The sequence below is a fragment of the Polyodon spathula genome, chromosome 10 (assembly GCF_017654505.1).
Source record: "Polyodon spathula isolate WHYD16114869_AA chromosome 10, ASM1765450v1, whole genome shotgun sequence".
NCBI classification, from domain to species: Eukaryota; Metazoa; Chordata; class Actinopteri; order Acipenseriformes; family Polyodontidae; genus Polyodon; species Polyodon spathula.
In genome coordinates, this window is record NC_054543.1 from 9,251,991 (window position 1) to 9,277,975 (window position 25,985).

Consider the following 25,985-nt stretch of genomic DNA (forward strand, 5'->3'; position numbering starts at 1 on the left):
TACTACTCAGCGAATACCTACCTAAGGCAGGCATATCCCAAAAGTATTGGTTGGTGATCATCTTTGAATTGAGAGAGAAAACACCATTGCTATCAGGATCCAATCCAGTATTCACACAGTATGGGGAGCATAGATGACTGGTCCTGTTTGAGAGGGCTCTGAACTCAGCAAGGCATTTATTTAAATACAATATGTATTGCTATGCATTTATTTTTTGTAGATGGTTTGTAAATGTATTTTTTAATATCAAATTTGATATAATTCATCAATACAGTCTTTATGAATCTCTAAATAACTGGTTGGTTTACTGGCTGTTTTGTAGTCTGGAGAAAATTAGAAAAGAAGTAGAAAACAAAGAGTGATTTTAAAAACTATTTGTGAGCGAAGGAGAGCAAGAGAGAGAGATAAAGTCACAGTATACACAAACAGCTTTTCCTTGCTATGAAAGCCTGTGTGGGTTTCTTCTCAGCAGGCCTTCACAGCCAAGTCCTTCTTCTCTCCTGTGATTGACACACTAGGAGGAGGAGTGTCTAGCTGGAGAGTGAGGACCACCCCGGGTTGTGATTGGTGGGGCTTGTCCCCTGTGTGGCTGGCGAAAGTCTGTGGGAGGGGGCTAGGAGCCACAGCTTGTGAAGGGGGCTGGAGGCTGGCAGAGCCCAATGATCCACTGCCTCTTAAACACTAGGTGCACCTCTGAAAGAAAAGAGCAGTATAGTGCAACTTTCCCACTCACTTCACTCAGAGCCACCTGAGTGAAGCAGGCTAGCCCAGGACTAGAGAACAAGAAGAACTAGAAGAGAAGTCCATTAGAACACAGAAAGAGAATTCAGGAACTCTATTTTTGGTGGGTTAACTTGATAACTAAGAGGACCTTTTTGTTCTGAAGGAAATTTGTATTTTCTATTTAAGGATTCTTTATTTTTTTTACAATATTATATGGTTTATTTGTTCTATTACTTGTACTTTGATTTTTCGAATTATTTTGGAGAGTCGAAACAAGCAAGTGATGGAGTGCCACAGGAGAGGGTCTTTGCCCACTAAGGTGATGGCACTGGCACTGGGACTATTTTTTCTCACCTCAGCTGCATTGGCGGAGGAATACGACTACTACAGCTGGCAGTCAGACAACTTCCAGAACGGGCGTTTCTACACCAAGCAGCCACAGTGCGTGGACATCCCAGCTGACCTGAGGCTCTGCCATAACGTGGGCTACAAGAAGATGCGGCTGCCCAACCTGCTGGACCACGAGTCCATGCCCGAGGTGAAGCAGCAGGCTGGCAGCTGGGTGCCACTCCTGGCCAAGCGCTGTCACGCAGACACGCAGGTCTTCCTCTGCTCCCTCTTTGCCCCTGTCTGCCTCGACCGGCCAATCCACCCCTGCCGTTCGCTCTGTGAGGCTGTGCGCGACAGCTGTGCCCCTGTCATGGAAACCTATGGCTTCCCCTGGCCTGAGATGCTCCAGTGTCATAAATTCCCCATCGACAATGACCTGTGCATCCCCATGCAGTTCTCAGGGAACCAGGCCACCCAGACCCCAGGTAATATGTCAGCTTCTCACTACTGTTCACTTTAGCAATGGTTCTTGAAGCTTTAGAGGGCGGACAGTCTGCCCTAACCTTGTGTGTCCACCAATCTACATGTTAACTACGCACTTCATTTATTTTATCTGAGGATCAGCTCGGGTTTAAAAACCTTTTATGAGGTGGGGGTATAAAATAAAGAAATGGTTACTTCCCACAATGCTCTGAAAATTAATATATATGAAAAATACCAGTATGGATTCTGTATAATTTGGGAATCTCTGTGTCGTTGTACTATATAATTACGGGTTGTTCTTTTTTATATGGGCTTGGTTGCTCCACCTGACCCCAGTTTATTCAAGCTCACATGTAAGGGTTTTAAGCACAAAGCTGCTTTCGACATGAGAGAATTCCCCATTTTCTTTTGAAACAAAAACGTATTCTCCTCTTTGATTTAAAAAAACAAACAAATTGCACTTGGAATGTGGAAGGGGCAAACCCCGTTGTGAATGTGCTCGCTCGTTCTTTTCTTTCGCTAGCAAGTTAGTTATCCATTTAGGTAGAGAGCCAATTACTGGAGATCATTAATAAGTGGCACAAGAAGAAAGTTAGTTAGCCTGAATGTGTCCAGAAACAGCCCTCTGAGATCTGTGAGGGAAGGCGATACCAGGAGCTAACCTTCAGTGCCTGTCAGCAACCCAAACCGCTAAACTCCCAACACTATAAAACTCGGAGTATAGAAAAAATATATAAAACCCACAATCATTTCTGTTTAGATGAAAGGAAATGAATCAACAGAAAATAAAAAATGCGGAGAACTGTGATTCAGCCTGTGAACTCCCCTCTAACCCACATCCCCTCCTCAGAATGTCATTTATACTGCTTGTTTGCTCCAGAAGTGAATTTAACATACAGGGTAGAGGGAAGATGGGCAGTGGCTCGGGAGCAGAGCATTTAAGAAACACCTGCGTCAAGAGATGGTTTGATCTGGGGACTGTAAAATAGGAGAGACCAGTTTTAATAGCTGTATGCAAGACTTTTGCTGTATGCACAGTATTTGTGACAGGTTTACCTACTGCAGTCACTGCACCTTGCTCTGTCGTACTTGCTTTTAAAAGGCTTTGCCGCTGTAAAAAAGAAGAAATTAAAAATTAGATTTTTTTTTTAATATCATATTAACTTGAAATGATTCAGACTATTTTGCGTGACTGTTGTGTAGGTAAACAAAAGTTAAACCAGATCTAAAACTACAAATGATGCATGCTAACAACTGTGTGGCAATGTGGCTGAAAAATGAGGATTAAAATCTCTGATTTACGTACTGGCATTGTAATTATGTTTGCATAAGACAAACCTTCGAGCACATAACTGTAGGTAGTTATAAAGCTGCCTACTGAAATTATTTGCCTGACAATAAAACTCTTAGCTTTGCTTTAGGATATTGTGCATACACTTCAAAGTGCATTAGCTTTTAGTAACACAGTACTTCCCAAATATTTACTGAATGCATTTAGCAAACAATTCAGTGATTGCAATGATGGAACTCCATACATTAACAACACTCATTAACAAAGTTAATTTGTTAATTTCCTGATCATATTGTTTAAGTACACTGTGTGCTATATTTTAAGCTTTTCATTTCAAGTCTTCTGCAAGTGAAATGTAAATGCTAGGGTTCTTGCAATATTGTAACTTTACTGTGTACCTTGCACTGTGACCTTACTATTATTTAGTTTTTTCCAGGACAGTGCATCCTTGTAAACATGATCCAACATATCAGGGGGGCGTAGCCTAATATATTAAATAAATAAATATGGTAAAGAAAAACTCTGAACGGCCACCTGTGGAAGACACAAAATTACATTCTCCTTGCCCCCCCAACACCTACTGTAATACCCCTCTCAAGAGCACTGTCAGTACCCATAGGGAGGCAGGGGGGTATCAAGAGGGGGTAACATGTTCTTAATAATACTTTTCATTGTTCAAACTTGATTTGATTCACTGCTTTACAGAACTGTACAGTATGTGTGTTTGTTGTGTCTGTTCAGAACGTGTGTGCGTTGTGTCTGTACAGAACGTGTGTGCATTGTGTCTGTACAGAATGCGTGTGTGTTGTGTCTGTACAGTATGTATGTGTGTGTGTTTATGTGTCTGTAATCAACTCTCAGATGGAGTTCACCCTGTCAGAACTGAAAGAATTTCAAGTCATGTTAAAAACCAGAGCTCTTTTGATACCTTGAATTTCTCTTGCTTTTGAGAAGAAATTCAAACATGTTGCACCAGGAGGAGAGAACTTTACAATGTCCCAGCTCACTGCCAGCAGCTCCCATCCGATAAATCCTCATTAAAATAAAAGTGCAAAGAGTTCTCTGAAAGACTCAAATAGGCATAAGGCCAATGACCCCAGAAAGAACTCCAGTGAGACAAGCTCCACTGATTTGAGCCGACAGAGGTCAGAGAAGCTATTGCAGGGAAATCACTTCAAGTAATTTGAAGTGGTTTCTAACCCTAGCAGTTTAATGATGAACTTCCTTATATATAATTGATACTTACTTTTAAAAAAAAAGAATACAAAGATTATTATCACTGTTGACGTTGGTCATGGTTTTGTTTAAATGTATTGCAGTCTACTTAAATTACCTAAACAGAGACCTAAAACGTGCTTTAAGATGGATGTCTTTCAGCAGCATTTTCTATTGTTTTATAGTTAATAATGCAATTCACAACCCCATAGCAAAGTGATAGAATACAGCAAGTGTAATTGCTAATCTAGCTATTGGCATTCTCAAACCTAAAATGAAAACTGTGATTCTTCAAACTACAATTGTACATATTTTTGGATTGTAAATTATAGTTTCCATTTGCAAAAATAAATATATTTTGAAATTAAAAATGGCTAGTTCAGCATTTGTATGTGTTGCCATTGGGCTGCTTGGACATTGCATTACAAATTGAATTCTTCATAAGCACAGTGATTTACTGTTTAGGCTTTGCTACCATCCTCTTAAGGTAGGAAGGATGTACATTTGTTATGTGTGAAGTTGTTCACAAGATGGATAATGTGATAAAGCATAGAGTATTATGTGCAGCTCTGCACCAGACTAGTTTTCAAATGATTTATCCTTAGGAAAATGGTATAATATACAACCGCTATTAACCACTGTTGTCCCCAAGGAATTACACCAGCAGTCGCATATATCTTAATCATCTCAACTCATTCAAAGTAACCGTACAGTTCAAGCCACATGTGCACCCTTTCACAAAAAACACAGTGGGGCAAAAAGTGCCTGTGTAAATTTATAGATAGATAGATTAATCCTGTAATGTTTCCTCCCAGCATTATGCTTGTATTGACCCATTTATTAGCATAATAAATTTACAGTTTGTTTATTAGGAGAAACTAGTATCTAGAAAATGATCCTCAATAATATTGTATTGTGTTTTCAACTCGATATCAAACCGGGGAAATGTTTATTTTTTATTAAACTTGATTGTTTTTCAAGATCAATGCACCTGTTTAATATCAAGGTGATATGAGTGGGTGCTGTCGAGGCAGGATGTGGAGTGTTTAATATCAGGGTGATATGAGTGGGTGCTGTCGAGGCAGGATGTGGAGTGTTTAATATCAGGGTGATATAGTGGGTGCTGTCGAGGCAGGATGTGGGTGTTTAATATCAGGGTGATATGAGTGGGTGCTGTCGAGGCAGGATGTGGAGTGTTTAATATCAGGGTGATATGAGTGGGTGCTGTCGAGGCAGGATGTGGAGTGTTTAATATCAGGGTGATATGAGTGGGTGCTGTCGAGGCAGGATGTGGAGTGTTTAATATCAGGGTGATATGAGTGGGTGCTGTCGAGGCAGGATGTGGAGTGTTTAATATCAGGGTGATATGAGTGGGTGCTGTCGAGGCAGGATGTGGAGTGTTTAATATCAGGGTGATATGAGTGGGTGCTGTCGAGGCAGGATGTGGAGTGTTTAATATCAGGGTGATATGAGTGGGTGCTGTCGAGGCAGGATGTGGAGTGTTTAATATCAGGGTGATATGAGTGGGTGCTGTCGAGGCAGGATGTGGAGTGTTTAATATCAGGGTGATATGAGTGGGTGCTGTCGAGGCAGGATGTGGAGTGTTTAATATCAGGGTGATATGAGTGGGTGCTGTCGAGGCAGGATGTGGAGTGTTTAATATCAGGGTGATATGAGTGGGTGCTGTCGAGGCAGGATGTGGAGTGTTTAATATCAGGGTGATATGAGTGGGTGCTGTCGAGGCAGGATGTGGAGTGTTTAATATCAGGGTGATATGAGTGGGTGCTGTCGAGGCAGGATGTGGAATGTTTAATATCAGGGTGATATGAGTGGGTGCTGTCGAGGCAGGATGTGGAGTGTTTAATATCAGGGTGATATGAGTGGGTGCTGTCGAGGCAGGATGTGGAGTGTTTAATATCAGGGTGATATGAGTGGGTGCTGTCGAGGCAGGATGTGGAGTGTTTAATATCAGGGTGATATGAGTGGGTGCTGTCGAGGCAGGATGTGGAATGTTTAATATCAGGGTGATATGAGTGGGTGCTGTCGAGGCAGGATGTGGAGTGTTTAATATCAGGGTGATATGAGTGGGTGCTGTCGAGGCAGGATGTGGAGTGTTTAATATCAGGGTGATATGAGTGGGTGCTGTCGAGGCAGGATGTGGAGTGTTTAATATCAGGGTGATATGAGTGGGTGCTGTCGAGGCAGGATGTGGAGTGTTTAATATCAGGGTGATATGAGTGGGTGCTGTCGAGGCAGGATGTGGAGTGTTTAATATCAGGGTGATATGAGTGGGTGCTGTCGAGGCAGGATGTGGAGTGTTTAATATCAGGGTGATATGAATGGGTGCTGTCGAGGCAGGATGTGGAGTGTTTAATATCAGGGTGATATGAGTGGGTGCTGTCGAGGCAGGATGTGGAGTGTTTAATATCAGGGTGATATGAGTGGGTGCTGTCGAGGCAGGATGTGGAGTGTTTAATATCAGGGTGATATGAGTGGGTGCTGTCGAGGCAGGATGTGGAGTGTTTAATATCAGGGTGATATGAGTGGGTGCTGTCGAGGCAGGATGTGGAGTGTTTAATATCAGGGTGATATGAGTGGGTGCTGTCGAGGCAGGATGTGGAATGTTTAATATCAGGGTGATATGAGTGGGTGCTGTCGAGGCAGGATGTGGAGTGTTTAATATCAGGGTGATATGAATGGGTGCTGTCGAGGCAGGATGTGGGGTGTTTAATATCAGGGTGATATGAGTGGGTGCTGTCGAGGCAGGATGTGGAGTGTTTAATATCAGGGTGATATGAAGGGTGCTGTCGAAGCAGGATGTGGAGTGTGTAATATCAGGGTGATATGAGTAGGTGCGGAATGTTTTTCCCAGGCTGTGAAGTGCCACCCACACCTTAGCATGCTGACAGGACACAGTCCATGCCGGTTCTCCAGGAAAAGGGCTAGCTGGCATTTAGATCAACACTACTTGCCGTGAGAAGCCTGGATAATGAAATCATCACAATGTGGAGAATGTACCCGTTAAACATTTTGCACTGATCATAGACTGAAATACTACTGCTACACTATGATAAGTGCATCAAACGTAGCTAAAGAAACTCCCATTTAAATCTATCAAACTAGAGTATATATATATATATATATATATATATTATATATATCTATATATATATATATGTACTTCAGTGGATGGCTTATAACACTTCATTTACATATTGGTGGTCTGCAGATTTGAAAAATACTACAAATATTTATGAAACTCTGTAAAGTTCTGGCATGTTGAAATTCTATGTCAATTGACGTTAAGCTTGCCATACAAATACCCGTCCATAACTTTTATTTTCACTACACTACTTTTCCCCCCCAAGAGAAAAATACAAAATAGTTTGGTAATTGATAGTGTAGCACGGTGCTTGCTTTCGTCTGCCAATTTCTATAAAAGAACCGAGCCAGCAACTAGTGTTGCTATGCGATTATTGGAGCTGCACAGTTAATAGCAGTACAGAGTTTTGGGGATTTTACCGTAAAACAAGTGTAGCTATGAAACAGAATTTTATCTGGACTGCAGAAGCTTAAGTGCACTATGACTTCATTGTAATTGTAATTTGAGATATCACGTTTGAGCTGCCAGTTTAATACTGTGCAGTCTGATGACACTTTTGTTGACACAGATGCTGTTTCAGTTCTTGCAGGGACAGCCCCAGAGTTTGGGACAGAGTTGGAGATGCAGGGAGGTCTGCTCTAAAGCAGGGTGTTTGTTGTACTTGTGGCTCACGCTTCATTGCTAAACTTTAATCTCTCATTATCTTTGCCTTGCTGCTGCATCCAACGATGGGCTGATAAAGCTGTGCTTTGATGTTGTAAGAAAACTGAATTGCTTGATATTCAAGGGAAGGGTGGGATGGCTGGCACGGTGAACAGTGAAAGTTGTTGGAAACACACTTGAATGCTATACCCACACTACAAACAGACAAGCAGACAGCTCAATTAACAGAGACGGTCTTCTTTCCTAAACACAGGATTTAGAGCTGTCAGCTTTTTGAGCTAAAGCAACCAAAACTTTTTAAGACAAACGCTAAAAGTAGATTCACTGAATATAATAAAGTATATTATTTATTAACGAGGGAATTTGTAGATATTCCAGTAGACACACAAAAACACAAACACAATGCTGAACCAAGAACAAGACAAAGGCTTGCAGTTTCTCCCGTTCCCTCTTCATAGCAGCAGGTGGAGCTGTGTAGGAGCCCCTGAGTGTTAGTCCTATGTTTGTGGCTGGCTAACCTTGAGAATGACTCATTGCCTTCAGGCATGCTCTCTAGGCTTAACTATTTCCTAGAAGGGAACTCCAATTGAGCACAAAAGCCTCTAGCTTTCTATTTAATTCCCATTCTCTAAAACTGTGCTCACATGTTCTAATTCCAACTAAGCCCCAGTCCCAAAGAGACACCAACTCATAACCAAGCACACACTTACACTTCCTGTATTCACTCTTTTAAAGACATGCTCACAAAAAAACATACATTTGACCTCTGTGAATTGAATCACCTCCACTTTAAGGTGTTTTTGTTTTTAAACGGATGTATTTTTTTTGTAGAAAGTAAAAGATGCTATTACTTTAACCCTTTACCTACTAAAACAACCATGGTGTACAAGTCAGTCTTATCCTTTTGTAGCAATACTGTGTCTGCTGACTCCGCAAAATAACTATGACATGGGCGTGCAGAGTCTTAGAAAATGTCAGTGCTTCTCTTTATAGGGATTTCTAAACTGAGCACACACTTGCTCTCCCTGCCATATGCATACACCTATTCGCTTTCCAAAACAAACACACACACACACACACACATACACACACACACACACACACACATGCACACACACACACACACACACACACACACACACACACACACACACACATGCACACACACGTACTCATCCACATGCATTCATCCACACACAAGCTAGACCCTTTATTTCACACAATACTTTGCACTTAAATCACGTCTGTAGAATTTTCTAACACTTCTTCAGTATTTCTTACCTCTCTGAAGTGGGGTTGGTTTAGCTTTGCCAGATTGTTCTTTCTACTGGCACTTTGCTGAAGCGTGGCCTTGCATCCCTGTTTCTTAATTCTTCATGGAGGGTGGGGGTCTGGGGCTGGCAGTGTACGTAGTTTGCTGATGGGAGCTCACACTTGTCCAGAGAGCTAGACAGTGCAGTAATGTGCTAGGAATAGCAACTACTATGGTGCAAAGTAAGAGCTCCACACCGGGGCATACAATGGGGATGGCCGATTACTTCACAGCACTATAACTGCTGCTGACTCACACTGGAACTGCTTAATATGTCATTGCATATTATTAAACTCTCTCAGGTTTTGAATTGTGTTACATTTATTGGGCTAGTTTTAGTGTGACAGACTTTACATAAGTTAAAAAAAAGCAAAAACAAAAACAAATCATTAGACGAATATCCATTTTCCTGTGATATCCTATGTTAAAAGTATAGGAACACGTAATTAAGAATAGTGAAAGTGTGGAAAAGCAATGAAAAAAAAGCATGGAAAAAGAATAGGAAACTGCCATATTATTAATATTTGCCATGGGAAACATCTGTACTACTTGTGGATGAATACAAAAAAAACTGTATTCCGCAGTATAACGTGTTGGTGAATGCTGATACTGTGTGTACAAAGCTTTCTTGGAGACATTTTTTTATAAACATAGCAAGCAGCCTATTTTAGACAATGATCCCATCAAAATTCTGTTTTAAATTTTGGAACAATTTAAATGTCACAATCCCTGAAAAGAATATAACTAATAATTTCTTATCTTGCTGTGAAAGTGCCACATCGAAAGGCAGTCCAACATCTTCAGTTGCCAAAAAGCCCCTCTCCCCCTTTTTTGTAAAGCTGTGGATTAACCTATAATAGTGCCAGCCTTTTACAGAGTGCATAGCAATGAGTGTGCTCTCTGCCCTGGCCTGCTCTAGGGTGATACCATTCCAAGCCTGTAGGGGGCATGCTCCCACAAGGCAGAGTGTACTCTCTGACAGTGCACAGGTGGATTGAGGTTCAGGGAGACAGAAGACCAGACCCTGTGTGAACAGAAACATGACTGCAAACAATCTGAATCTACTGCAGTCAGGGGCTTTGTTGCTTTATATATTATAGCATGAAATACTGGCACCACAGTTCATTTTTTATTGGGGGAGTTCAACTTACTGTCTTCTTCCTTTGAACAAGCAGTTAAATAGACTTTTTTTTATAGCACGTTATTATTTTTTGCAGCTGCATTATAGATGTGAAGCTTACAAAATTCAGCTTTCTACAGTATCCCATTTTAGGAATTTCATGTACATATAGAAAACTGTTGCAAATAAAGCAAAATAGTTAGTGAAACGTTTCTTATGGTATCTGCAGTTTATTTATTTGTTTTGTCATTTAAAGTCTCCTCAGAAATGGCAGGCCTGTCTATTAGCACTCAATCGACAGCTTCAGACATTGCCCTCCACTTTTACTGGCACTAAGGCAGCTGATGCCGCTGCTGCCAGTAACTGCACAAAACAAATTCTTAATATAACCCCCCATTGCACTTTTTCTAAACTTAAAGTCAGTAAAATCTAAATATTTCTCTTTCTTCAGCCCTAATTTTATACTACTGGCAGCATTCTTTTCGGGGCTTCTTATTGCAAGTAGAATTTGTCCTGGTAATTGGAAAACCCAAGAATACTGCTGCCAGTAGATTTTCTACTGGCTTTAATCACTCAGTTTCCATTATAACAAAGGTTTGAGATTCAGGAGACACACTAACTCACAAATGAAAGCATATTAGTGAAAGAAGGTATATAATCAAAGGAAACCAAAATGTACACGTTAATTATTAAAATAAACCTGAAATAACCGTTCTTCCTCATCTCTTTTTGGTTTGCAGCCTCCAAAGTTTGCCCTCCATGTGACAACGAGCTGAAGGCTGACACCATCATGGAACATTTCTGTGCCAGCGACTTCGGTGAGTCTCTCGAGTTCAGCCCTGTAGCCCAGGATAACAAACAACCCATTCTCCCTGCCTTCGGCCTAACCCAAATGTAAATCGGTTGTCCAACTTGACATAATAGGTTCTTATAGTTTTACCACAGGATTTATGATTGATGAATTACATTACAGACAGGCAGCTAAACTGATGGAAGCACTCTTCTCCCCCATTTGTGAAACCACATGTTAGTTACAGAGAGTAGAACATTCCCCCAGTCGGTATGGGATGCTGGAGAGTGAAGCAAAAAGGTGTGCTGGCTGGGCACTAAAGTACATGTCTGCTGGCTGGGTTGCAGGCTTCTAGAGGATGGGTGGGTGGTAGTGAATTAATTCACCTACCATGCCTTTAACCTAATGGACAAGTGAAGTGATCACTAGTCCACAGCAGGGGTTCATTTGTGCCGGATCACACCGGATCCCAGATCTGGTATCTTGTTGTCTGAGAGGTGAGAATTGTACAGTTTGCAAATGATGAACCGTATGAAAAAAACAAAACACCACAAAACTCGCACTCTTAACAACAATGCATTGTATTGTATTGTAAAGCTGAAGATTATGTTAAAACATGGAGAGGCACAGGTCAGCATGCAGCCACCTACACCAACAATAAGGCGCAAAACCCAAGCAGATGAGAACTTGAAGCATATTCAGTCAGGACCTTAGGTGTATAAACAAAAATGCTACCCCTCGTAATTATAACATCCAGTCCACAGCACAAAACTGTCACACACATTTTGGCACTATTAGTAAACTGCTAGAGTGAGGCTCTGGACTGAATGGCAAGGGTTGTTCAGATCAAGACAGGTGTGAAGCACCTGTTGGCAAAGAGCTGGACTGTATCCGGTGCCATTAAAATTAAATTGCATGAATAATAAATATAATAAACTGCAGGTTTATGGCAATATCATCACTTCATTGTATGGTATCTTTAGTTCATAATCTACATTAACATTGATTCTGCATTTATTAAACTGCAGCTCAAGGGCTACACTGTTTGTTTTACTAGGATAGACTATGATATGATTGTAAAACTGAACTGCAATCAAACTAAAACACAATGTGTAAATATCCATTTTCTATTATTTATCAATGCATGTGGCAATAGATTAGTCTTTTTTACAAGTGTGTTGGCAAGCTCTGAGAGAGAGAGATGTCTGTTAGAAAAACAGGCTGCACAATAAAGCCCAAAATGTAAATGACAAAGTGTTTGGAGTTCAGCTGGATGGTATTCGGAACCACATCAATTTAAAGGGGTGTGTGTGTTTGGAATACACCCCTGTTCCACCGTCTAGGCATATAATACACACAGGCACACATGTATCTTGTGTCTTTGACCTCATTTTAACTGGCTACTATATCATGATTCATGACAGAATGACTACATTCAAAACATTGTTTGTTTGCGTGCTTGTTTGTAGGTCGGCTGTTACACAGGGTGCTGTTGGAGAGCTGTATGTCTGTCCACTACAGACAGGGGCTGCACAAAAGCCTTTCCCTTACATAAGCATTAGGAATGTATTTTATTTTAAAAATACAGCACTGCTTTAGGATTATTTTTAGATTTTTTTAATTAACTTCAAAGGACGTCTCCAGAACTCTTCAAAACACATTCTAAAAACCCTTTCTTTAAACACATATAGAACACATTTCTGGAAAAGTTGCAATAGAACCGGAACATGTGATGTTAGTAGATGGTATTGTGCCCCATACGGTTTTTAAAATTATTTTTCGATTTCTAAGGTTGTTACCATATGCTATAAGTTATATATGCCCTTTAAGCTCTATCTGAGCGGTAACAGCGATTAAACCTTTCATGCATGGTGACCTCATATGGATACGGATACAAAAATAAAAACTCTTCTAGTCTTTATCTGGGGACAGATGGAAGATGCAAATGCATGATGCCATTTAAAGCAACTGAAAAAAATGGCAATGAAAAATACATTTATTATGCATGAAAAGATTAACTAAACCTGTGATTGCACATAATGCTAAACTAAAGAAGAATGTATTAAACCAATACCACTGGCTTATATTTAAGTGTGACATTGAACATTGTTGTCGGTCAGTGTTCCTTTAAGTAAAACATAAATGGCACTATAAATGCATACAGGTTAAATATAAAACTATAAAAATGAATCTATGATATTTGCTTAGGGTCAGTTTGTCAGCCCAGTGCCTTCCTGACTACCTTCATATCTGCCCCCTTATCTGTGTGTTTGTAGCAACACTGAGCTGGCTTTCTTGGCTTCAAGGTTCTGATAGTGTGACCACTCACAGGACTCGGGGTTAGAGGTGAGGAGCAGAGTGGCTCCAGCGAGGGTGGAGTGAGAGGCATTTCAGCAGTATTATGAAATGACATTGAAATAACATTGATTTATGGAGTGTGAGCTGGGGGGACTGTCAGAATGAAATCTGTTGTATAAGGACACCGGCAAGGTCTCCAGGTCACATCAGGCTTTTCTGTTTTTTAAGTACTTTTGACAAACACAGAGGGCTAATGACCTCAGTCTGTCTGTCCACCTGTCTTTCATAAAGGTTTATCAGTGTACAGTACTATACCACTGCATGTACAGTGCTTTTCCATTACAGTCTGTGATTTACACTAAAGTTTGCTATGCTTTTACCATAGTATACAATGATGCAGTAAGCTTTCATGAGGGAGCACAGGCTTTAAATCCTACTGTAGCTCCTTCTATCTATGGAGAGATGTAAAGATGTTTCAATTGATTAGTAATAAGGTACTAAAGTTTCTACCTATATTTTATTGTTATACGGTGGAACACATTTACAATAACTCCCTCGATATATCAGATTGAGCATTATAAAGAGAAAGCACTGCTTCTGGGACCTCAAATTTGGCCTAAAGAAATATCCCTGTGGATAAACCTTAAGGCATAGGTTTTCAAAGCATAGGGTCGTCAGTTTAACTGCTTTCTGGGTCCATCTCATATTATCATTTTAAGAAACCAAGCTTCCACACCTCAGGAATGGAATGCACACCATAAAAAAAATTTAAAACAGGACAGGATGGAGGAATTTAATGTCTAAGATGATAGATTCCTAGTAAACGGCTTGTATTAAATAACAAAAAATGAATATTCACCCCTTTGTCCGATTCTTTTCTTCTGTTTTGCTTGGAAGTCAACAGCGGTAAGAGTGATTTTAAATTTCAGATGTCAAACATCGCTCCAGAGCTGGCTTTCTCTACGGGTTACAGTATAGCTCTTGGTGCCCGTCGACAGCTCACGTGTTAGAACTGGCAGCAGCAGCACTCAGTCCTGGCCCTCCTGAATATGTGGAAAAAAATCTGCCTTTGGGCTTAATTTTCATTCTGTTTCCATGAGCAAATAGTTTGACCCTCTTTTCTGCAAATAGAGAGACTAACAGAAAAGTTTTTGGTTATGTGTTAATCACTAGGCCACCCGCTCGGGCATTGTGTGTAGAGCTACAGGTCTATGGGTTGCCAGGTAAAAAAAAAAAAAACTTTTGTCTTTTTTCCAGATTTAACTTAATTCTTGTATTTTTTCCCCAGATTTATAAATGTTGTGAAAATAAATATTTTTTTAAATCTTGTAACTAAATTTATAAATCACATCTGAATGTACACCCATTATATATATATATATATATATATATATATATATATATATATATATATATATATATATATATATATCACAACATTTATAAATCTGGGGAAAAAATACAAGATTTAAGTTAAATCTCGAAAAATACTAACTTTTTTTTCATTTTTTTTTTATGCCTGGCACCCCATACAAGAAGGTGTGTAGGTCCGGGGGTAAAGTTAGGAGTTCATGGAGGTGTGTCGGTCTGAGGGTAAAGTTAGGAGTTCATGGAGGTGTTGGGTTCCAGGGTTAATGTTAGGAGTTCATGGAGGTGTTGGGTTCCAGGGTTAATGTTAGGAGTTCATGGAGGTGTTGGATTCCAGGGGTAATGTTAGGAGTTCATGGAGGTGTTGGGTTCCAGGGGTAATGTTAGGAGTTCATGGAGGTGTTGGATTCCAGGGGTAATGTTAGGAGTTCATGGAGGTGTTGGGTTCCAGGGTTAATGTTAGGAGTTCATGGAGGTGTGGCGGTCTGGGGGTAAAGTTAGGAGTTCATGGAGGTGTTGGGTTCCAGGGTTAATGTTAGGAGTTCATGGAGGTGTTGGGTTCCAGGGGTAATGTTAGGAGTTCATGGAGGTGTTGGATTCCAGGGGTAATGTTAGGAGTTCATGGAGGTGTGTCGGTCCGGGGTTAATGTTAGGAGTTCATGGAGGTGTTGGGTTCCAGGGGTAATGTTAGGAGTTCATGGAGGTGTTGGGTTCCAGGGGTAATGTTAGGAGTTCATGGAGGTGTGTCGGTCCGGGGGTAATGTTAGGAGTTCATGGAGGTGTGTCGGTCCGGGGGTAATGTTAGGAGTTCATGGAGGTGTTGGATTCCAGGGGTAATGTTAGGAGTTCATGGAGGTGTTGGATTCCAGGGGTAATGTTAGGAGTTCATGGAGGTGTTGGGTTCCAGGGTTAATGTTAGGAGTTCATGGAGGTGTTGGATTCCGGGGGTAATGTTAGGAGTTCATGGAGGTGTTGGGTTCCAGGGTTAATGTTAGGAGTTCATGGAGGTGTTGGGTTCCAGGGGTAATGTTAGGAGTTCATGGAGGTGTTGGATTCCAGGGGTAATGTTAGGAGTTCATGGAGGTGTGTCGGTCCGGGGTTAATGTTAGGAGTTCATGGAGGTGTTGGGTTCCAGGGGTAATGTTAGGAGTTCATGGAGGTGTTGGGTTCCAGGGGTAATGTTAGGAGTTCATGGAGGTGTGTCGGTCCGGGGGTAATGTTAGGAGTTCATGGAGGTGTGTCGGTCCGGGGGTAATATTAGGAGTTCATGGAGGTGTTGGATTCCAGGGGTAATGTTAGGAGTTCATGGAGGTGTTGGATTCCAGGGGTAATGTTAGGAGTTCATGGAGGTGTTGGATTCCAGGGGTAATGTTAGGAGTTCATGGAGGTGTTGGGTTCCAGGGGTAATGTTAGGAGTTCATGGAGGTGTGGCGGTCTGGGGGTAAAGTTAGGAGTTCATGGAGGTGTTGGATTCCAGGGGTAATGTTAGGAGTTCATGGAGGTGTTGGGTTCCAGGGGTAATGTTAGGAGTTCATGGAGGTGTTGGATTCCAGGGGTAATGTTAGGAGTTCATGGAGGTGTTGGGTTCCAGGGGTAAAGTTAGGAGTTCATGGAGGTGTGTCGGTCTGAGGGTAAAGTTAGGAGTTCATGGAGGTGTTGGGTTCCAGGGGTAATGTTAGGTGTTCATGGAGGTGTGTCGGTCTGGAGGTAAAGTTAGGAGTTCATGGAGGTGTTGGGTTCCAGGGTTAATGTTAGGAGTTCATGGAGGTGTGTCGATCCGGGGGTAATATTAGGAGTTCGTGGAGGTGTTGGGTTCCTGGGGTAAAGTTAAGAGTTCTTTAGTGTCACAGGGAGGAGAAAAGGAGGAAAATAAAGCTCTTTCCTGTGCCACTTGGGAGTGCATGGAAATCTCTTCAAAGGTTTTCTCTCTTTCAGTGGAACTGACCTGCTTATTCTGTTCCGATTTGCTTTAGAGATTATATCACCCATTCCTTTCTTCACAGGAGAGCTATGGGACTGAGCAGGTATTTTATTTATGAGATTATGTTTTAAATTCAAACTGTACTTACCGCTATGTATGTTTTAAATATATTTCCACTGGATGAGACTGTGGATATCATCACTGTATGTATGTTAATAGAACATTCCATATCAGCACTGATTTCTTCTCAGTGTGAATGAAGTCTGAGATAATTTTGTGTTTTAAATCAAGTTGATAGTGAGCTAACAGAAGTATAAATTGCAGAATGCAATGGTATGACACAAGTGGTTATTGTGATAACAGCAGATGCCATCTGTTTATATTAAACCCTCACATTGGTTATTATTATTTTTCCAAGGGGAAATTTTTGTCAGCCTTCTCCTTTTTCTCCTTTGTCAAATGCATTCTTTCAGCATGCGATAACTAGTGAATAAGTTGATGGAATGTACTTCAATGCCATTTTCTATGTGATTCGAGGGCATGGCATTGTAGATATGGGTGTCCACTACATGTCTACAATACATTATATATGTTTCAATGGCTATATTTAAGGGGATGTAAGCAGTTCACTTAACAGGAAGCTCAGTAAAAGAGGTCAACTTTCTTTATGTTCAAAAGTTTAGGAATATTTCCCCTGCATATAAATTTATCTGTGGTGAATTGTCTCTCTCTCTCTCTCTCTCTCTCTCTCTCTCTCTCTCTCTCTCTCTCTCTCTCTCTCTCTCTCTCTCTCTCTCTCTCTCTCAAAATGAACAGCAGGCCTACATGCGCGTGAGAGGTAGGCTCTACTAATAGATGCTCTGATGGACTCTTGCTGGGCTGGATTCACTTATCTGTCATATAAAGTCATAATTGACAAATCCCATAAAAACTGAAATGGAAAGATGTCATTTTTAACAAACAGCAGGCATCTTGTCTTATTTGAAATTCTATTTCTTGGTGGGGGTTGGGGTGTGCAACAGTGAGAGAGAAAATGGCAGAAAGGCAGAGAGGGAGAGACAGGGAGAGAGGGAGAACCAGGAATCCTCTGGGGCAATTCTGATGAAAATAGCATTGCTTTCCAGTCAGTTCCCAGTGGAAATTAAAAGTACAATTATAAGGGATATGCTGTATAAATATACAGGCTGTGTAAAGGATGACTGGGCCTTAGATACAAGCCAGGCAGTTCATCCAGCTTTAGAAAAGACCAAAGGTCGAGAACGTTTCTTCACCGTCCAAACCCTCGGGCACATTAACTGACTACAGTGTATTTTCTTAGTGTATTTGTACATTCTTTTTCAGCGCTTTCATGTTATTTATTTATTTTTTCATATTTGTCATATTTAAGTGATATTTTTGGTTTATAATTGACCTTTAGAAATCAGCAGCAGTGTCTGGTAAGTGTGTGTTCCTGCCTGTTCTGTAAATAGCATAGCAATTTAGATTCACATTGGAAGTGGATCACAGGCAGAAAATTAATAGGCATACAATGTTTGTTTTTAAATGATTGTAGTAAGACAGATGAGTTTATTCAAATCTGTAACTACAATGCAGGCCCTGTCCTGTCAACATACAGGCAAACAGACCATCAGATAGATAGAGAATGGGTTGCCCTCCTTTACTGCCTAAAGTTGTATTCTCTAACTAAGCAGTGAGTGGTGTAACTAAGGGATTGAAACATTATAATCATAATTTGAGAGGGTTGCATATTTACTTTCTGAATGAGAGAACAACTTATTGTTTCTTTGTGGCCAATAGGACTTGAAAGGTGCCCTTGATTATAAAGCTGGTAATTTGGCCATGGGGTGGGACAGGGGGCAATGAGTCTGTGGAAGGAACAGTACCTGTCCAGTGAGTGTGTGTGCGTGTGTAAGAGAGAGAGAGAGAGAGAGAGAGAGAGAGAGAGAGAGAGCCTCGCGAGCCTCACTCACATGTCAGGGAAAGGCTAATGGTGAGTAAGTGTGAAGGGGGTATATTTGACGACATTTCCAAGGAAATGCTGTTTTTTTTCAAACTGACAGGTCTTTTCCTCACCTGCCCTCCCCCTCTAGTCCTGTGTTCCCTGGTTAAAGGGCCCTTGTTTAAGAAGCAGGTTCGAACTGTCACGGGGACAGTGCCCAGACACACTCGCACACATGCTTGTTTCGGTCCCAAGCGCACGTTTTTAAAAGAGGAAAACGTCAGATATTTTTCCTACAGTTCATTTGTGTTGAAGCTGTGATTGCCAGTCCCCACAATGAATGCAGAGGTAGGTTGGAGTCTGACAGCAAAGCATAATTACTTCTGCACATTGATTAGCCAACTGCAATTCACATCCAGCTGCTCTTGAGAAGCTTGTGTTGCGAATATGAGCTTTTCAGCTCTGCAGCCTTGAGTGTGCTTGAGCTGTCACTCTGGTTCATTTCATTTAAATGGTTTAATCATTTCAATATTGTTTGATTGCATGTTGTATAATTCAGTGGTTCAGGAGCAATAATGACCAAACCCACATTGGTACCTCAGCTAAAACATTGACAAGGACAGGAAAAGTCACTAGATCTAAACTCTCTCAGCTATCCCACATTGAATGAGTTTGAGGAAAGAGTTTGAAAGCTACTGAATTATTTAGGAACTATAGCAAGAGTTTGTCAATGTTGCAATCAGATTTAGACATTTAAACCTAAAGCTAGCATTTTATAGAGGCTGTATAACAATAACAACAACAACAACAACAACAATAATGATAATAATAATAATAATAATAATAATAATAATAATAATAATAATAATAATAATAATATTTGCAAATGCTGTATACAGTGGCTCACAAAAGTATCAACCCCCCCTTTGACTTTTCCACATTTTATTGTGTTACAACATGGAATCAAAATTGATTTAATTAGGAGTTTTTACCACTGATCAACACAAAAAACGTCCATAATGTCAAAGTGAAAAATAAAATCTACAAATTGTTCTAAATTAATTACAAATATAAAACAGAAAATAACTGATTGAATAAGTATTCACCCCCTTTGCTATGACACACCTAAATAAGCTCTGGTACAACCAGTTGTCTTTAGAAGTCACATAATTAGTTGAATGGAGTCCACCTGTGTGCAATTAAGGTGTTTTACATGATTTCAGGTTAAATACACCTGTCTCTGGGAGGTCCCACAGTTGGTTAGTACATTTCCTAACAAAAACTACATCATGAAGATGAAGGAACATTCAAAGCAAATCCAGAATAAGGTTCTTCAAAAGCACCAATCAGGGGTAGGATATAAGAACATTTCCAAGGCACTGAATATCCCCCGGAGCACAGTAAAGTCCATTATTAAGAAATGGAGAGAATATGGAACAACTGTGAATCTGTCTAGAACAGGCTATCCTCAAAAACTGTGTATCTGGGCGAGAAGGGCACTAGTCAGGGAGGCCACCAAGAGGCCTATGGCAACTCTAAAGGAGTTACAGTCTTCCACAGCTGAGCTGGGAGACAATGTGCATACTGCAATAATAGCCCGGGTGCTTCACAAAACTGGCCTTTATGGGAGAGTGGCAAAATGAAAGCCATTGTTGAAAAAAACTCACATCAAATCTAGCTAGAGTTTGCCAGAAGGCATGTGGGAAAGTCTGAGACCAAGTGGAAGAAGATTCTATGGTCTGATGAGTCCAAAATAAAGCTTTTTGGCCTCAACGCTAAGCGCTATGTTTGGCGTAAGCCTAACACCACACAATATCCTGAGAACACCATCCCTACCGTGAAGCATGGTGGTGGCAGCATCATGCTATGGGGATGCTTCTCTACGTCAGGGCTTGGAAAGCTTGTGAAGATAGAGGGCAAAATGGATGCAGCAAAGTACAGAGAAATCCTGGAGGAAAACCTGCTGAAGTCTGCAAGAGACCTGGGACTTGGGAGAAGATTCATCTTCCAGCATGACAATGACCCCGAACATACAGCCAAAGCCACACTAGAGTGGCTTAAAAACAAAAAGGCCAATGTCCTGGAGTGGTCCAGTCAAAGTCAGGACCTCAATCCAATTGAGAATATGTGGAAAGAGTTGAAAACTGCTGTTCACCAAAGGTCCCCATCCAACTTGACGGAGCTTGAGCAATTTTGCAAAGAAGAATGGGCAAAAATTGTACTGTCCAGATGTGCAAAGCTAGTAGAGACTTATCCAAATAGACTCAAGGCTGTAATTGCTACCAAAGTTGCCTCTACCAAATATTGACTCAAGGGGGTGAATACTCGATCAATTATTTTCTGTTTTGTATTTGTAATTAATTTAGAACAATTGGTAGATTTTATTTTTCACTTTGATATTATGGACTTTTTTGTGTTGATCAGTGGCAAAAACTCCTAATTAAATCCATTTTGACTCCATGTTGTAACACAATAAAATGTGAAAAAGTCCAAGGGGGGTGAATACTTTTGAGAACCACTGTAAAGACTAATACGGTAAAATATTTTTAGGGTCACATTTGACGAAATAAGTTTCAATTTTATTTTATGAAACTCTAATACCCCATAGCTTATTTTTAAAAATAATTTTGCACAGCGGCATCGTCACTATGTTTTAGTGTGAGAGGCCCCGGGTTCACGCTCGCCCTCCGCCTGTATGATGCACCTGCCTGCGTTAACAGAGATCACTACAATATTATTAAAGACAATACTTTAGACTTTATTGTATATTAACCACCTGGAAGCAACTGAGATTTCTGACGTGCCAATATATTGGTGTAAAACACTACAATTGAAAAAGTGAAGTGCATTATTAGAATACAGGTGGACTGCAGACTGTGTGCACTATAGCTGTAGTTGGAAGGCAATGTAACAGCAGGTAGTGATGTAGAGGCTTGTCCCCAGTATAGGTATAGCACAGCTAAAGTAATGTGTGTGCAGTCTGGTCCCAGCCAGCTGGCTAGAGCTCTGGGCAGCCGCTCAGCTCCAAGCCTTGTGTTTCAAAAGGGAACATACTTCAGCCCTGAAACCTCTATGAAATGTTATGATAAGAATCCAAACATTTATTTAAATTGATAAAGACTCTCAGCAGATGTTATGGTTGGATTTGATGGAGGGATAAGTCAATTAATGAAAAGCCCAGAGCCAACTGGGGGAGAGAGAGATAGAGGGGAGGGAGGGGGGCTTCTCTACATCTACTCCAAAGACCCCTGCATTTAAAGAGCAACTTGAAATGGGCATGAAATACGTCATGTAAAAAGTCATCACATCTCCGGTGACTTTTTAATGCTCAGAAGGTACAATCCTCCTTGTGGCCTTTATGCAACTCTGAAATATGTCTTTGCTTAAGGTTCAGCTGGTACATCATATTGTAGCCAATAACCTGTCTGACTGCAATACTCTGCCCCCAATCAATGTAAGAAATACCACTTTAGTTCCATTTCTTTACATCCACTAAGGGCACTAGTTGACAGGGGTGTAGAGTTACAGTAATCTCACAATACAATACATATCATGACATGTAGGCTGTGCTACTGTATGTACATGTGATTGTCCTGATTGGCTACTTGTGTGACGCATTATAACCTCAAATGGACATTTAATGACAGACCTTTTTGTTAAAAGACACAATTAAATGGGATAGGGAGAGTATGTATCCATACCAGTTATAAAACACACAGTCCTCAAGAATCGTTTAGATGATACATACTACTGTTGCGATACGATATATCATGTAAAGAATGCAGACTGGTTCCTCAATACACAATCAATCATTACACCCCTTCTAGTTGAGTGTTTCAGGGAGACAGATTAGTGGTTAAACTGGTGGAGGGGACTGGATAAAAGAAAAGGAAGTCAAAACCAGAAGAAAACTACAATAGTTAATATACTGGTGTTCTTCAAGGCTGATATTACTGGTGAGTAGGGAAATTTAGTTCTGTCTTCCCCTTTAAGACCCCACGCAGAAGAAGTTAGAAATACTAGCCAAATAAATCACGATTCCAACTTGCAGCCACTGGTGGCATTGTGTGCTTTGGGGAAAAAAAAACAAAAAAACAAAACTGGAATAAATACAAGCGCAAGATTTTTGAAAATTTTTCGCAGCTTCTCTGGTCTGTTTCTTGAGCCTGCTTAATTTATTAAAAAGACAGTTCTAGTTTTCTATTCTTTCTATGCGTCTCCAGGCAGAGTTAGCTAAAGTGAACGAGCTGTGTGTGGCCAACACCTGGCTATGGATCGTGTTCCTTGTACAGCTTTACAGAGTGTGTCTGACGGAGGGAACCCCCAATAATGTGTGGTGGAGGTAGCAGGGGGACTAGCACTCTCTCAAGTTTCTCATGTTGCTCTCATGTTGGTCTTGGGGGGGTGTAAATATGCTTCATTGTTTAGACAGACTAGTCCTCAAGCCTTGTGTGCTCCATGTTCATCAGGGGATACTGCTGTGGTCTAATTAGCCCACAGACGAGAGTATCACACCACTCAGATGCAGGGAGGACAAAGCAAAATAAATAAAGGGTTACAATAGGGGGCATGATCTTATTCTCAAAATGTAGTCCAACTGCGCCGGTTTATTGCATAAACAGCGAACAGTTATCAAAAGTTTAGGTTCTTTGTATTTCAGGGAAGCAGCAATTTACTTAGCCAGCAAAAGGTCCACAAGTAATTAAAAAAATCTGTTGTATTTATTAACACAGTGAATACAAGGTTAATATGTTTAAAATGTCAATACATATACAATAGTAGTTCAAAATAAAAACAAAGTTAAAAACCAGTCCAAATCATTCAAAAGAGCGTAAACCTGTCTCTGGGTCAATTGCCTGACAGTCTCAAAATAGTCTGCAAAGTAGCTCATGGAGTTCCAGTTGAAACATAGGGGGATGGGGCAGAAGCAAAACTCTACAAAATAAATAAACAAAACAAAAATGGAGTGCAGTGCTTTCCGTTACTTGTTTTACATTCAGTGGCTTTCAGACAAATAATATAAGAATCAAATACATTACACTAAATAAAGCGAGTTAAGAAAGCAGCACTTAACTATATGGGGAGGTAATCACTCCCCATCTCTAGAGACTGCAGCAGTCCAGGATCTTGGTCTTTTGTATTGCCAGTTCCCTCCGCCTTCTCTCGTCTCTCTCAGTCAGCTTGCTGTTCTTGCTTCACTTCAGTGGTGGTGGTTGGTGTCCAATATCGCCTTTCGCGCTGATTTAGGTGTTTTAAATGTTCCCTTTCTGTCTCGTCCCTCACCTCAGGTAAATTTTCCCAATACTGTACCCCTTGGTTCAGTCTCTCTTTACTCTCAGTTTGTTTTCCCTTCTCCCTGTCATTACTCTCCCCGTGGCATCCTCCTTTTCTCCATTTCTTTGTGGAATTTATGAAGCAGAAAAAAACAATCAAAGGTGTCTAATTAAAGTACATCTTCTTTCAACTGACATGAATCAAATTCCCCTCCATTCAGGTGAGAGTTTAAAAGTAAAAAAATAAAAATAAAACAAACAAATCACACCTAAAGTGTACAAAATAAATAATGAAAATAAATGTGTCCAATAATAATAATAATAATAATAATAATAATAATAATAATAATAATAATAATAATAATAATGAAGTGTTCAACCATCAGTCATACCTGTTACAAGAAAACCAGACTCAATGTACAGTATCACATTTTTATATAATTTCCATTGATAAGTTCCTTCATCTGACTCCATTGCTACCCTGATATCAGAATTAATTGACAACTTTCTGTTCTCCCTACATGGCTGATTTCCTGTTCTCATGTTATGTTCTAAATTATAAATATTGGTGCTTTTATTTGCTTTGTTTCTTTAATAATTTTATTATGACATGACTGTGACAGATGCTGGTATTAAGTAGAAAGAAGATTTCTTATAAATGTCTGTTTCTAATATTCCTCTCTCTTTCCTCCATCTCTCAATCTGTCTCCCCCAGCTCTGAAGATGAAGATCAAGGAGGTGAAGAAGGAGAAGGGAGACCGCAAGCTGATCGCGGCTCAGAAGAAGAAGAAGGTGCTAAAGATGGGGGTGCTGCGCAAGAAGGACCTAAAGAAGCTGGTGCTCTACATCAAGAATGGAGCCAACTGCCCCTGCCACCAACTGGACAACCTGAACAGCAACTTCCTCATCATGGGCCGCAAGGTGGACCAGCAGCTGCTGCTCATGTCCATCCACAAGTGGGAGAAGAAGAGCAAGGAGCTCAAATTTGCTGTGAAGTACATGAAGTCACAACAGTGCCCCACCTACCACACTGTCTTTCAGTGACCCACACACAGGCCAGCCAAGGAGAACATGTTTTTCTATAAAGAAACAAACTTTCAAAGCACATCCTGACACTTGCTTGTTTCCCTTTATCGAATAATAATAATTCTATTAATGTTAACAATATGTGATAATGATCATGGTAATATGAATAATTATATCACAAGGAAATTGTCCTTTACATTCTTTATAGTAGTCACCCTGTTATTCCAGATTAAAATAAAAACAGTGAGAGTGTGAGGGAGTGAGAGTGAGAGTGAAAAAGAGAACAAGAAAGACAGAGACAGGGAGAGAGAGACAGTGGGTGAGTAAACACCAGAACAAAAAGAAGAAATACATGAACGAGAATAAAGGTAACATAGAGTGAGAACGAAAGAGACTGCATGAGCAACAAAACATAAATGTGTGCGTGTGTGTGTGCGTGTATGTGTCTGTGTGTCTGTGTCAGACTGTGTGTTTTGGGGGTGGGGGACAGACCAATCACAGTAAAGTGGGATTTCTTATGTGGAGATCCCCAGTCCAGGGTTGATGCTGAAGGACCAGAGCTTTTGTAGATAAAATAAATATATCTTGTAAAAATAAGAATAGTAATGATAATGAAAATGAATCGAAGGTTTTGATGTTGTTGTGTACACTTAAACCCATCCCCCATTTAACTACAAGTGTCTCACAGCTTTTTAATGATAAATTACAGTTATGACTGTTGTGCAAAGCAGTGCTCATTGACTGACTGTGGTGAGACTGAATGCAGCAAGAGGGAGGACTTTTCTGCATTGTAAGAGTGGAGGGAAGGGTTCCATTGCTCTCCTGCCCTGAATGCACAGAGACCTTCACTGGAAAGAAAGGACTCACTGCTCTCTGGGTTCTCACATTGAATTGGTTCCAAGGATCTCTGAGTTGATGTGCTTTACAATGATCTTCTTTTTTTTTTAATATCACTTATGGTATAAATACTCTACAGTCAGCATCTGCATCCAATACTGCTATAATAATGGAAAATTTAGCTTTTGAAATGCTGTAATGATCAATAAACCTGTAAGTAGAACTATTACTGAATTTATTCATGAAAAAATTAAAATAAAATAAACTTGACATTTTTATACACAAAAAAAAAA

General features: G+C 40.4%; 1 protein-coding gene across 1 annotated transcript; it reads left to right on the top strand.

The window, feature by feature from the left end:
* The first annotated feature begins 650 nt into the window (after nt 1-650).
* On the top strand, nt 651-25,985 carry LOC121321523 (secreted frizzled-related protein 5-like). Its single transcript, XM_041260510.1, has 3 exons — nt 651-1,538; nt 10,981-11,058; nt 24,545-25,985. The coding sequence occupies exons 1-3, from the start codon at nt 1,007-1,009 to the stop codon at nt 24,871-24,873; spliced, it is 939 nt and encodes a 312-aa protein (XP_041116444.1). The 5' UTR covers nt 651-1,006; the 3' UTR covers nt 24,874-25,985.

Coding starts and splice junctions, on each gene's coding strand:
- LOC121321523 (XM_041260510.1), top strand. CDS start 1,007: ATGGAGTGCCACAGGAGAGGGTCTTTGCCCACTAAGGTGATGGCACTG. Junction 1,539..10,980: donor CCAGGCCACCCAGACCCCAG/GTAATATGTCAG, acceptor TTTGGTTTGCAG/CCTCCAAAGTTTGCCCTCCA. Junction 11,059..24,544: donor TTTCTGTGCCAGCGACTTCG/GTGAGTCTCTCG, acceptor TGTCTCCCCCAG/CTCTGAAGATGAAGATCAAG.